This window comes from Sceloporus occidentalis, unplaced genomic scaffold (genome assembly GCF_023333645.1).
Source record: "Sceloporus occidentalis isolate IW3139 unplaced genomic scaffold, rSceOcc1.0.p SCAF_326, whole genome shotgun sequence".
Lineage (NCBI taxonomy): Eukaryota > Metazoa > Chordata > Lepidosauria > Squamata > Phrynosomatidae > Sceloporus > Sceloporus occidentalis.
This window is the reverse complement of record NW_028317306.1, coordinates 190,719-203,272: the sequence shown is the minus strand read 5'-3', so window position 1 is coordinate 203,272 and position 12,554 is coordinate 190,719. Positions and strand designations below refer to the sequence as shown.

The 12,554-nt window shown below is 41.3% G+C and overlaps 1 protein-coding gene across 1 annotated transcript in view; it reads right to left on the bottom strand.

Moving 5' to 3' along the window:
• The window catches only part of LOC149274541 (aldehyde oxidase 2-like), a 157,138-nt gene that overhangs the window by 114,772 nt on the left and 29,812 nt on the right, over positions 1-12,554 (bottom strand). Inside the window, exons 6-9 of the mRNA XM_089505361.1 lie at positions 6,507-6,648; positions 4,315-4,407; positions 1,695-1,846; positions 39-132 (exon numbers count right to left, since the gene is read on the bottom strand). Of these exons, the coding sequence (XP_089361487.1) occupies positions 39-132; positions 1,695-1,846; positions 4,315-4,407; positions 6,507-6,648 (481 nt within the window). The remainder of the gene's footprint in view (positions 1-38; positions 133-1,694; positions 1,847-4,314; positions 4,408-6,506; positions 6,649-12,554) is intronic.

Sequence of the window (12,554 nt, the reverse complement as noted above, 5' to 3'; positions counted from 1 at the left end):
TAATAAACCACACAAAACACAATGTACATAGCTATTACCTTTGGATGCCAAGTTCAGTTTTGCACCAGCCACAGCAAGTACTGGGTTCAGGTCACTTATTGATAGCTTGCTTATGATATGCCCACCTAATGACTGTAAATAATACATTATTAAATGTACAAGACAAATGTGCACGTATACTGGAAAATATGAAAATTTTGGTGACCGCAATTTTACATTGACTTAAAGGGGTTAACTTGTAATATTTTGTGTTTTCACACTCATTTCCATTTCTATATGTGTTCAGACTGACTTACTGTCTAGTCAACATTTAAAAGTTACTTCCCTAATCCCTTCACCTTTGTTGGCAAACATTGGTGCCTTCCTACAAGATACATAACCGTTCTGGTTCTCAGAGTAAAGGTACCCCTTTTTAGAAAAAGTATCTCCCAAAGAACAGTACTACAAGTCATGATGGGCCTGACACACCAGTCATGATGCAAGAGAACACATTTTATTGTTAGAGTTAGAGTTACACATTTTATTGTTAGAGTTAGAGTTACCATTTTACCAGGGATGGGGAAATTGACAAACACAAGTAGGAAATGATTAACACATAACACAATGGCATGGGAACACACAACAAAGGTTAAGGGATTAGGGAAGTAACACTTAAATGTTGACTAGACAGTAAATTTGAATACACAGAGAAATGGAAATGAGGGATAAAATGCTAAATATTACAAGTTAACAACTGTAAGTCAATGTAAAATTGCAGTCCCATTAATTTTCATTAATGGGGTTCAGCATGTTAACATGTTAAATATGTTATGACAGATGCTGGACCCCCATTAATGGAGATACTAGAACGCATTGGAAAAAATACAGACTAACAATAACTCAAATTCTGTAAAATACCGTATTTGCTTGATTATAAGACGAGGTTTTTTTCATATATGGTTAAAAGGCATATCATGGGGCACAGTGGCATATAGGGTTAAAAGGCATATCATGGGGCACAGTGGCATTTAGAGGGTTAAAAGGCATATCATGGGGCACAGTGGCATATAGGGGGTGTAAGGCATTTCTGGGGCAGATGTGCATAACTGGGGGGCAGGTTGGAAAATAGAAGGAAATAAAACCAAAATATTTTTCTCAATCATAGCTTTTATTAAAAAAAATAGTTTAAATGAATTAACATTTACTGGTAAAACTTTTTTCCTATAGGGTCGTCTTATATTCAGGCTTTTTCTTTTTTTACTAAATTAATATTAAGATTTGGGGGGTCTTCTTATAATCAGGGTCGTCTTATAATCGTCGTTTTACGGTACTTAAAGCCTTGAAACATTTTACTATCAATACAAATATTCATAAACATAATGTGATATATATGGTCAAATATACTTATACATTTAAAAGAAGGATCTGATTGGACTGCTGAACCTCAGTGTTGTATTACTGCTACTAAGGTCACCCAGACTACAACTGTGGCTAGTTTGCTAAGAATTAAGTTTCTTTCAGGAAGAAGGGCTGGTCAGATCTTAAGTATGCGTCGGCCCCACAGTCTCTGCCAACACTCAGGGTTTTAGCTCTTAGCTTTGCCCAAGATCATACCAATTAAATAATCTGAGGTTTGAGAAAACATAGACTTGAGTGGAAAAGTGATGGAAATAGAGTGTTTGTCTTTATGACCCCTCTAGTGGAGAAATACATACAGCCATGTTGCGTATTTGTTCTCCTGCCAAAGAGCTCAGCTGGTGAAGAATAGCATGAAAGGTCTTGGTTTGATAATCTGGCAATTTATTGGCACTCTTACAAAGGAAATCTTTAAGTTGAGCCAAGTTTACTGCAGCACCTACAGATATTCCTGAAATATTAAAAAGAAACAATTATTTCAAGCATTTCCCTGTTGTACTTTCTGAATTATGGAAGGTAATATATATATTGTAGGGGACAGCTCACGCATGGGGCGGCAATGACAGTTTCACACAGGTTTCCAACGTAAAAGCGTGTTTATTTAGATGTTGTAGTCACAGAGCACCTTGTAAACAAAACAAACTATAAGCCTGTCCGGCTCTAACTAAACAGCAGGATACCTCTCTAGCAGCCTAAGGTCTGACGCAAAGTAACCAGTTTTGTATGGGGTAAAGCTTCATACCTGGTGGGCTGCAGCGCTGGCTGTAGCTGCTCCTTCATTCAGTGTCTCCCTCCCTCTGCAAACCTAACAGCCCTCTCTTTTAAGGCTTCCTCCCCAGTAACGAGCTTAGGAAGCCTCACCTGAGAGCACCTGGGTTTGCTACCATGCCTGGCTGAGGTAACCAGGTGAGACATATATCCCATCAACCACTCTCCCATACACTTTACCACAATATATATATATATATATATATATATATATATATATGAACCATATATGTTTATGATTTACATCGTTAACATTAAGAGTTATGTTGTGTTACTGAATTTACATTTTTTCTTCTAAGCCCACTATACTAATTCTTACTCCTTTTGTTTTATATTATAGTGACAGGCAGGGCAGGATGGAGCTGCAGCTCCAGGCCCCTACCTGAAAATAGGCCCAATAAGGCCCAGGCTGGCCCACTGGGAAATTTGCTGGTGGGCCAGCCCTGCACTGAAGTGGCCGATGCAGCCACATGACTGCCAGGGCCGTCTTTATTGCGGGACCAAAGCCCGCAGCAACTGAAACTAGATCTTGAGAGTGGAAAAGTCTCGCAGTGGCTGTTGTGACCGCTCTCCGATCGCCTCCTAAACTCTTTTAAAGCGGACGTTTACGCCCCAGGGAGAGGCCCCTTATGCCAATCTCGGTGTTGCTGAATGCCTCGACATCGAGGCATTACAGCAACACCGTTTAATGAAATGTCATTGGTCGTTACCTGACCGTTTTTGTCTGACGTGCCTGGCCCGTCATTGGACGTTAAGGGGTTAAATTTACCACACCCACTACACCAAAACTCAGCCTAGTCTGCATAACCCCTATTATATGTCTAATTTAACACCACCCAGTTATTATGGTGCAGATTATATCACCAAATTCCCACCGACACTAACATACATCCTTTGTATGCAGTAGATACATTTGCACCACAGCATTTATATCAGGCAGGTTAATTTTATCACCTTTAGGTAAGTTGGTTATCAGTGGTGATACTTTCAGTATACAAATATAGTAAGTGTGCAGTTGTACTTCAGTCAGATGCCTACATCATAGAATATACATTAGTTCACAACTATAATTACAGTGGGGGAGTGAATATAGTAAAGAATCTGTAAATAGGAAATAAAAAGGTACATAATAGGAATTTACAGAACGACATTAATTAGAGAAATGGGAGCAAAAGGAATATGCTATTAGCCGCTTTTCATGCCACCAATCCAACACACCTGTTTTGTTGCTGAGAATATCCCAGCTTGAGGCTTCAGTCACCACACCACTGCTTCTGATTCTCCCACACATGTGACGGTTCCCTTGTAAAGCTGCTAGCCCTGGTTAATACACACATACCTAGTGGCACAGAGACCGTAGAGATCACCCAATCAGATGATCTCCCACATTCTCTCCCTGCACTCTGTGTTTGACTAATCCAGCATGCTGGAAGTGACATCACATCTACTTCCTGCATGTTGGACCCTTGCAGGGGTGTGGTGTGGGCTGGAGCACCTGCAGCCCGGTATATGGGGCACATATGGCACAGTCAGGCTGTTTGGGGCACTGACAAGTTGTTTTGTGGCAGAAATGAAATAGAAAGGCTTAGTGGCACTGACAAGCTCTTTGGGGACTAAGATGGCACTTATAAACTGTTTGGGAGCGCTGTGATTTCTAATTTTGTCTCCCTACCTTTTCCGCCAACTGCTTTAGTGTCCATGCCCCTTTTCCCACAGCTCCACTTCTTCGGTTGCCTCTCGTGGTTTTTCTGTTTTCTTTTTTTCTGTCTTAACTTCTTCCAATGCTTTCTTTCTTCACCCGGTCTCAGCTCCATAAACTAGGCCCCTGGAACACTTCTGTAACATGGCTAACTTTCCGGTCACACCTTCTCCTTCGATTGGAGGAACAGTGAAGGCTGTCCCCATAATGCCCTCCTTTTCGTGGAAGTACTCCAGAGATTCATGGAGAACTCTGGATTACTTCCACAAAAGAGCAGAGCCATGGGTGCACAAACATTGTCGTCCTTCATTATTCTAGCCAGTTGGAGAACTTCTGCAAAAGGCTGTAGACGCATGGACAGCCTCTCTCCCATTCCTCTATATACATACATACATACATACACACACACATACATTTTGGGTACTAGAAGGTTTATTTTACTATTTTCTTACCAAGATCGCTGGAAGTGATGGTGTGGAGTTCTTGGATTCTGACTGGTGAAATAAGTACTGGATGAAAGATGCCATTCAACTTCATCTTTGGACCTTAAAAACAGAGCATATTTCAATAGATAACTGCAGTGCTCACTATAAACTAGACTATTGTTTTTTCAAGTTGTACTTTAAATTTTTTGTAGTTACATTACTGTCAAACAACATTGGTCTGGCAGACACAGAAGTGCTTTTAGGCACCAGAGCCACTCTGTCCTCGCATGACTGACAATTACTACAAAGCTTTTATATGAGTATTCATGTTCATATATATGTATATATGCTTTTTGCTATTTTACAAAACAAATTTGAGAATTGTACATTGATTGCAAGAAAGATTTCAGGAAGAAAAAAGTGCTTTGTAATAAGTAGTAAAAAACAGATTTACAGTATCTTTACATTTGCTGATTAATATGCATTTATTCATATATTCTTCAATAATGTATATGTCTTTGTAAGTACTTTCAAAGGCATTCTTCAAACCAAAAAAATATAACATTTGCTTACCTTGGGAGTAGCTGATATGGACATTTCATACCAATGATTAGCTTTTTTGCACCTTTTGAAATCCAAGGGAGTGATTTATTTGCAGAAGCACACTTGTTAGAGCCTACCCCAAAGCATTTGCAGAGCCAGTGCTGGTGCTAACTGGCAGTAAGTATATCTCATGTCAGTAGATGTTTTAGCTGAACACAACTTCTGCACAACAAATAGCTGGGGGATAGGGAAAGAGTCAAACGCTTAAGGGAGGTTTCTACAAAATCACTGCAAGCATTTGCAGGGCAGACACTATAAATTTTTAAATTGACCTCTAAGCTATTGTCACGGAAGCCTCTGTGCCATGGGCTCTTGGAGGGGCCTGAGGGCCAGCCTCCTTCCTACAGACTATGGGCATACATGGGAACTTCTGGTCTCCGGCTACCCGGAGACTTCCCTTGTGGGAAGCGGCCAGGACTGCCCACTGATGTCAGTGGGAGTTCCCACTGATGTCAGTGGGAGTTCCCACTGATGTCAATGGGAGGTTCCCCTGACGTCGGTTGGAGCTCCCGCTGACGCCGGGGGTGTTCCTGCTGACATCAGTGGGAGTTCCCGCTGACATCAGTGGGAGTTCCCGCTGACAAAGGGGGCAGTCCCACTGATGTTGGGGGCGTTCCCACTGACAACAGCGGGAAACACCCCCTTTTAAGGGGAAATGGGCAGGGAGCGGGGCGTGTCAAGACCGCACTCCTGCGACCCAGAGGATTCGGGTCTTGACCCGGAGAACTGGAGAAGCGGTGCTTCACCCGGCAATCTCCGGGTCAAACCCAGAGCGTTCCCAGGTATGACTATGGGCCCTGGCCTTGGAAGGGGTTCTGTTTTTGGGGAGGTGGGTACAGGGGGTCTATTAGGACTACTTCTTCCCCCTGGTTACAGAGTGCCACGTTTCCCCAAGTAGCAGAGACTCTAAAGACTGTGGAGCACTGACACAGATTTTGGGTTCCTGCATTTTGGAAGGGGGTTTATGTGTGATGTTACTCTCCATCGGGTCAGGACTTTCAGGACAGAGACCTCTATGGCCAGTATTTGCACCTGGATCTGATATCCAGCCGGTTTCAGGCAGAAGTCAGGAAAACGCCGTGTTTACCATCTTCCCCACAGACTACGATAGCGACCCCCTACTGGGCCGAGGTGGGCTGAGTGGAAATACTGAGCCGTGTGCAAAGGAGGGCCTGATGAAGAACTTTGTTGTGTCTATTGTATGTAAATTACCCCTTGTACTGTTTAAATATCCCTGTGTGTGCAAATAAACTGTCCTGTTTTCACCTCAAGATGAGTGCTGTCTGATGCTTGGGGTGGGCTGCTATGATCCTTTATTGTCCTTTTCAAGACAATAGCTGTATAGCTAAGCTTTGGCTAGCCACAGTGCCATTGCAGCTCCGGTGCAGCGACATCCTCCCTTCTCTCTACAAGCCTCCAAGGCAGGAGGAAGCAACACTGCATTACAGTGCATATGATGGCTGAAGTGCCCATTTAAATTAAATATAAACCAAACATTTGTAATAAGATAAACATTGTCCTAGCAAACTAATTTACTTAAATTAAGAACCTGAGAAGTATTTAAATATTCCCCCCAAATAAAAAAAATATAGGCTAATGTAAATTCCACTTCCTACCAACATAAGTGTTTCCAGCCACAAGAGGAGCTTGAGGATACTTCGCTTTCAACTCCAGAAGTTCTTTGAGTGTTGAAGGTGAAAACCAAGTTACTTGTTCTCCATGAAAAACTTTCATCTTTCTTGGATTGGCAAGACTCAGCTAAAGTAAGCAATAAAAAAGAAATAAAGAACCAAACATTTGATTGACAAACTGTAAAAACATTAATAAAGCTAAATAGAAAAAAATAAATCAATTAAGTACAAGAGTTTAATGAAAACAAACAATTATCAGCCTTTGAAAATATTGCACAACTGTTTGTTCAAATCTTTTATGCGTGGAAAACTATGTACCGTATTTGCTCGATCATAAGACGTGTTGTTTTCCAGAAAAATACCCTTCCTCTTATAATCAAGGTCGTCTTATAATCACACCAAGGTCTGACTATGAGACTAAGATCCAGATCCCCCGCAGCTCTGCAGGGGACCTGGATCCTCCTGTCTGGTAACCTCCGCTGCTGCCGGCACTTCCACCGGGACTTCTATCACCGAACGCCGGCGAAAGTGCCAGCAGCAGCGGAGGTTGTCTACGCACATCGCAGCTCTGCCGGGAATTCTCCTCTCTGGCAGCTGGTGAACATCTTTGCGATGGACGCAGACAACCCCACTGCTGCCGGCACATGACCTTCCGGTGCTCAGTCACATAAGCCTCGGCGGAACTATCGCTGGCCTCTACCCACTGCCCCCACTAGACACCAGGGAGTCAGAAGCACTGGTAAGATAGAAGATGATGGAAGATGATTGAAGATGAGGGAAGATGAGAAAAGTAAGAGATGGGGAGAAAGGGGTGTAAGTGCTGTGTATATGTGTATTTTTGTAAGCTTGTGTGTTTGTAACCTGTGTGTGTATGGGCAGTGTGTGTGTATGGGCAATGTGTGTGTAAGAACAGTGTAGGTATTTGTGTGTTTGTAAGCTGGTGTGTGTATATGTGTGTATAAAGGCAGGGGAGTGTGAGGGCAGTGAATGTGTATACATGTGTGTATGGACAGGTTTGTGTAAGGGCAGTGTATGTGTATATGTGTGTTTATGGGCATGTGTGTGTAAAGGCAGTGTATGTGTATATACGTGTTAATGGGCAGGTGTGTATAAAGGCAGTGTGTATGGGCAGTGTATGTGTTTTGGCAGTGTGTGTGTAAGATCAGTGTAGGTTGTATGTTTGTAAGCTGGTGTGTGTGTGTATATGTATGTAAAGGCAGGGTTGTGTAAGGACAGTGTATGTGTATATATGTGTGTTTATGGGCAGTCGTGTGTAAGGGCAGTGTTTTTGTGTATATGTGTGTTTATGGACAGGTGTGTGTAAAGGCAGAGTGTAAGGGCAGTGTAAATAAAGTAACCTCTGTAAAAAAATAGCTGGGGGCACAATTTTCCATTCGTGCCTCAGGCACAAAAGGAGCTAGCTACGGCTCTGGCAACAACAGCACTTCACCAATGGATACACGCATCCAGCATCAAAAAATTGGACCAGTTTTATTAATTGATCCCTCAAAGTAATGAAGGTGAAATGGCAGCAGCAGCAATAGTAGCAGGGCACTGTGAGTAGGTAGACACTGGCATATATCCAATCCCCTCGTACAGCAAACTGCATTTCCCCCCAAAAAAATTCACTTCCAGCTCCAAGAAGGACCCCCCTCAATATTACAAACAAAAAAAAAATGATTACCCAGAGTAAGGAAGGTCATTGATGTGCAGGGGCAGGGATCAGGGCAGGACAGGACAGGCACCAGCAGACAGACACATCCAGCCACAAGACCGACCCTTCATGTTACAGAAAATAAGAATTGATCACCAAGGTGAGAGAGGAGCAGGAGCAGAAGCAGTAGAAATAGGACACTGGGCCTGGGCAAGCATACACTTGCAGGTCATAGGCACATGCAGCCCGTGGAGCAGGACTGAATTTCCACAATATTATAGAAATTAAAAGAAAAAAATGATTCCTAGGAGTGAGGAAAGGGACAGAGCAGCAATACTAGAACCTCACCCACTTTGAATATTGGGTGCTGGGTACCCTAATTTTGGAAAACCATCTGCTCAACCAGGTGTGGGGAGAGCGGTGCATCTGGGGGTTGAGTATATTGCCTGTCACAGAGAAAAACCTCTCACTTTGAACACTGTGGATGGGCATAAAGCATCTGCAGGGCCACTAAAAAAAGGACTTTCTTGTCTCAATATCGTAGTGGGCCAGTACCAAGAGGTAGTGACAGTTCCTTAATATAGGCTTTCAACATTTCAGAAGCACTACTCTGACTTTGGGGGGCTTGGGTGGTACCAGTATCCACCAAAGTATGGAGGGCTGCTGCCCAAATGGCTGATGCTCTGGTGGGTCTAGTGTAGTTGCTCTACATGGGTGCAAGGGCTTGAGAATGGGACATGTGGCTGGCACTGCTGCCACTGCTGCTGGGAATTTCCATTTCCAACTTGATGTTGAGGCATTCAGCAATACCGAGATCAGCGCCAGGGGCCCTGTGTGGTCTCTCCCCGGGCCATCAACATCCGCCATATACTGTTTGGCAAAGGACGCATGTTTTAAAAGAGCTTAGGAGGCATTCAACGATCGCTTCCTTAGCTTTAATGGTGTCACTGAAATCATACAGCAATACTAAAAACCCACCCCAGGATGCACTGTGACCGCCTCTTGCAAGATGGCGGCGTCCTTTAAAAAAATACACAAGTTTCCAAAAGGGTCTCTCCAGACTCTTCTGAGAATTCTGGGCTACTCAAAATGTTGCCGAACACATATACCAGGAGTGGCAAATTTATACCTGAACTACAAAGTGTGTGAAAAAAAATATCACCACACATTTTGACAAAGGCTGGTGGTAAAATTAGTGCATTGAAAGGGTTAAGATACCAGCATTTACCCATATCATCCTCAGATTATATGTTCAACAGCGTGTTCATAAAAGACATGAAGACATGATAACAACTTATTTGGCACTTCTTAAAAAATTAGGGCAAATCAGTCGCCATAAATCAGGAGCATTTGATATGCAATATATATGTCTCAGGTTGGGTATATATGTTTCAGGATTTGTGTAAAGAAGAAAACCTATAATCTCATCAAAGAATGTCAACGTGTATCATGTGTGCTACTTCCCATTACCACAATTAATAAATTTATATTCCGGTGTAAAACTCAGTGATAATTACATTATTGCTCTATTAATAATAATAAGATTCAATTGTCCTATGAAATAATGGTGTCGCTTTCAATATGTGTAAATTTATGTGACAAGCAAGTATTTCCTTTACCTGAAAGGAAAAAAGGATGTAAATATAAGAATAAACTAATACTTAGATAATACCAAAAGCAAAAAAGATAGTGTGCCACATGTGACCTTCAGTGTCAAACATCATGCAAGTATCTCGATACTACTTGATGAAATGCATAAAAGCCACAATTAAGTCTTATCGTGTTTTAAATAGAGTTCATGTATTAAGGACGGACTAATGAAACATATCAGAGTATGCTTAGATATTGTCAAAGCCTTCCTGATGACTAAATGAGTTAATATAGAAGTCTCTATTGTCTTCAAATTTGTGAACAAAGTACATGGGGGGGGACCTCAATAAATATCATTAATATCCGACTACCGAAATTTTCTTTTTCCCTTTCTTCAGTCTTTATCTTCTTTCCCTTTCTTTTTACTTAATTCTTCTTTCTTATTTAAGAAGGGTTATCATTTAGCCATTGCTTAGCTTCTTCCACCGATGACAAAGTAACTGCTCGATTTCCGATCTTTATTATTAATTTTACTGGGAAGTCCCAAATGTAACTTATGTTTCTGTCGCGAAGGGACTTTGTAATATCTTTAAAGCCCCTTCTCTTTTGTCTAGTGTCTAGTAATAAGTCCTGAAAGAACAGGAGGTGTTGAAATTTCGCCACTTTGGAGGTGTAGGTGCTTGATGCCCTCATCACTTTTTTGACACATAAAAAGTAGGAAAGCGAATGATTATATCTCTTGGTTGAGCATCTGTAATTGATTTAGGTTTAATAGTCCTATGGACTCGTTCGATCACATCATCTCTTTCTGCGTCAGGAATGCCCATATCCTAAAATAGATCTTTCAGAAAGCCTCTTATAGAGTCTTATTTGATCTCTTCAGATATACCTCTGATTCTTAGATTTTGCCTTCGTGATCTATCTTCAGAGTCTGTTAATTTTTGTTCTAAAGCACGTATTGTATTTTCTTTTTGTGTTAGATCGTGTTTTATGGATTTTAACTCAAATTCTAGATGCTCATATTTTTGTTCGTTTAGTTTGAATCTTTCATCCAATTTTTTAAATTCAGTTATCCAATCATTATGTATTTTCAATAGTTCTTCTTTAAATTGGTTGAGCTGCTTTTCCATACACTGTTGCAGATATTCTTTAGTGATCTGATGCGTTAATTGGAGACTAGGGCTAAAAGATTGTCTTCCGGATTCATCTATGGTGACATCCGAGAGGCATAAGGATTCCTCTGTTTTTCTTGGTTCCAAAAATAGCTTCCTCAGCCTCCCAGGACTCAGCCCCTCAAAACTTGCGCTCCGAACGGCACCAAAATGCCGCCGAGCCCGGCAAGGACTTTGAGGTGTCGAGGTGCCGAGACGGTCGGGCACAACATACCACCAGGACGGCGCCACTCTATCTTGCCCAGGACCCGCGCACACCGTCCAGACCAGACCCTGCACTCCGTCCTCTGTCCTCCGACCTGGGCCCTCCGGGTGAAGCAGCACCGCCAGCGCTGCAAAGGTCCGGTAGCCGCACCCGCTTCACGAACACATCGTTACGTCCGTTCCTACGACGCACCGCCTACTGTGAGCGCGTTACATCATCACGATCGGGTGTTCTTGGAAATGTTAGTGAGTTGTTTTTTTTGTTTTTGTTTTTTTGTCGTTACGGACTGTTCCTCACTCTGTTTATGGTTGTACTATGATTTCAGGGATCCTAGTTAGTTTTCTCTGATTTTTACATGGTACTATGAACTCCATATTTATCGTTGTATGTATGAATGAGAATGATAGGAAATTAACTATTTGTATGAGCTCCAATTCTTTATATTACATACTTCACATGGCTAATGAAGGATTTGATTAGAATTTCCACATTTAATGTACAGGGCCTGAATTCTCCCCAGAAAAGATACTCGCTATTTGATTATATGAATAAACAACAACACATTGATCTATGCTCTATTCAAGAAACACATCTGTTAAATGGGGATATTAATAGACTAAATAATAAAAAATACACAGTTATAGAACATTCTTCCTTACCACATAAAAAGAAACGTGGAGTGGCAATCCTAATCTCTAACAACATTAAATATAAGATAATTTATAAACGGAAAGACGATAATGCTAGATATGTTTTTATTGTCTGTAAATTGGACGATAGATTATACTCAATTCTAAATATATATGCTCCTAACTCAAAACAAATTAGTTTTCTTAATGGCACCCGTCAGAAGATTCAAAAATATATTCAGGGATCATTTTTCTGTATGGGAGACTTTAACTGTGTGATAGATTATGAAATAGATAGGAAATCTCACGGAAAACCCAGTAATAATATTAATCAGCTCGCTTTAGTGAAAGCGTTTAGGGAAACTTTGGGAAAATATGGTCTGTATGATATATGGAGAACAACTAGGCCAGCTGATAAAGATTATAAATTTTTTCCCATCGTCATAAATCCTTCTCAAGAATCAATTTAATACTGACCAAAGCTGAGTCAGTTAAAGACTGTAAAAACATCACAATTAATATTGTAGCGTGGTCTGATCATGACTCAGTTATTCTTGAAATACTAAGGAAATACAACTATGTACTACGACCTTGGAGACTGCAAGATTTCTTACTGTCAGGAAAAGATTCCTATGATTACTTTTCTCTGAAAACCAAACAATATTTTCAAGAGAATTGAAAGATGATATTAGCCTAGGTAACGTCTGGGGTGCCTATAAATGCGTGATGAGAGGTCTTCTAATTAAAAAAGATGCTTATATTAGATCTAAGGGTAAAAAAATC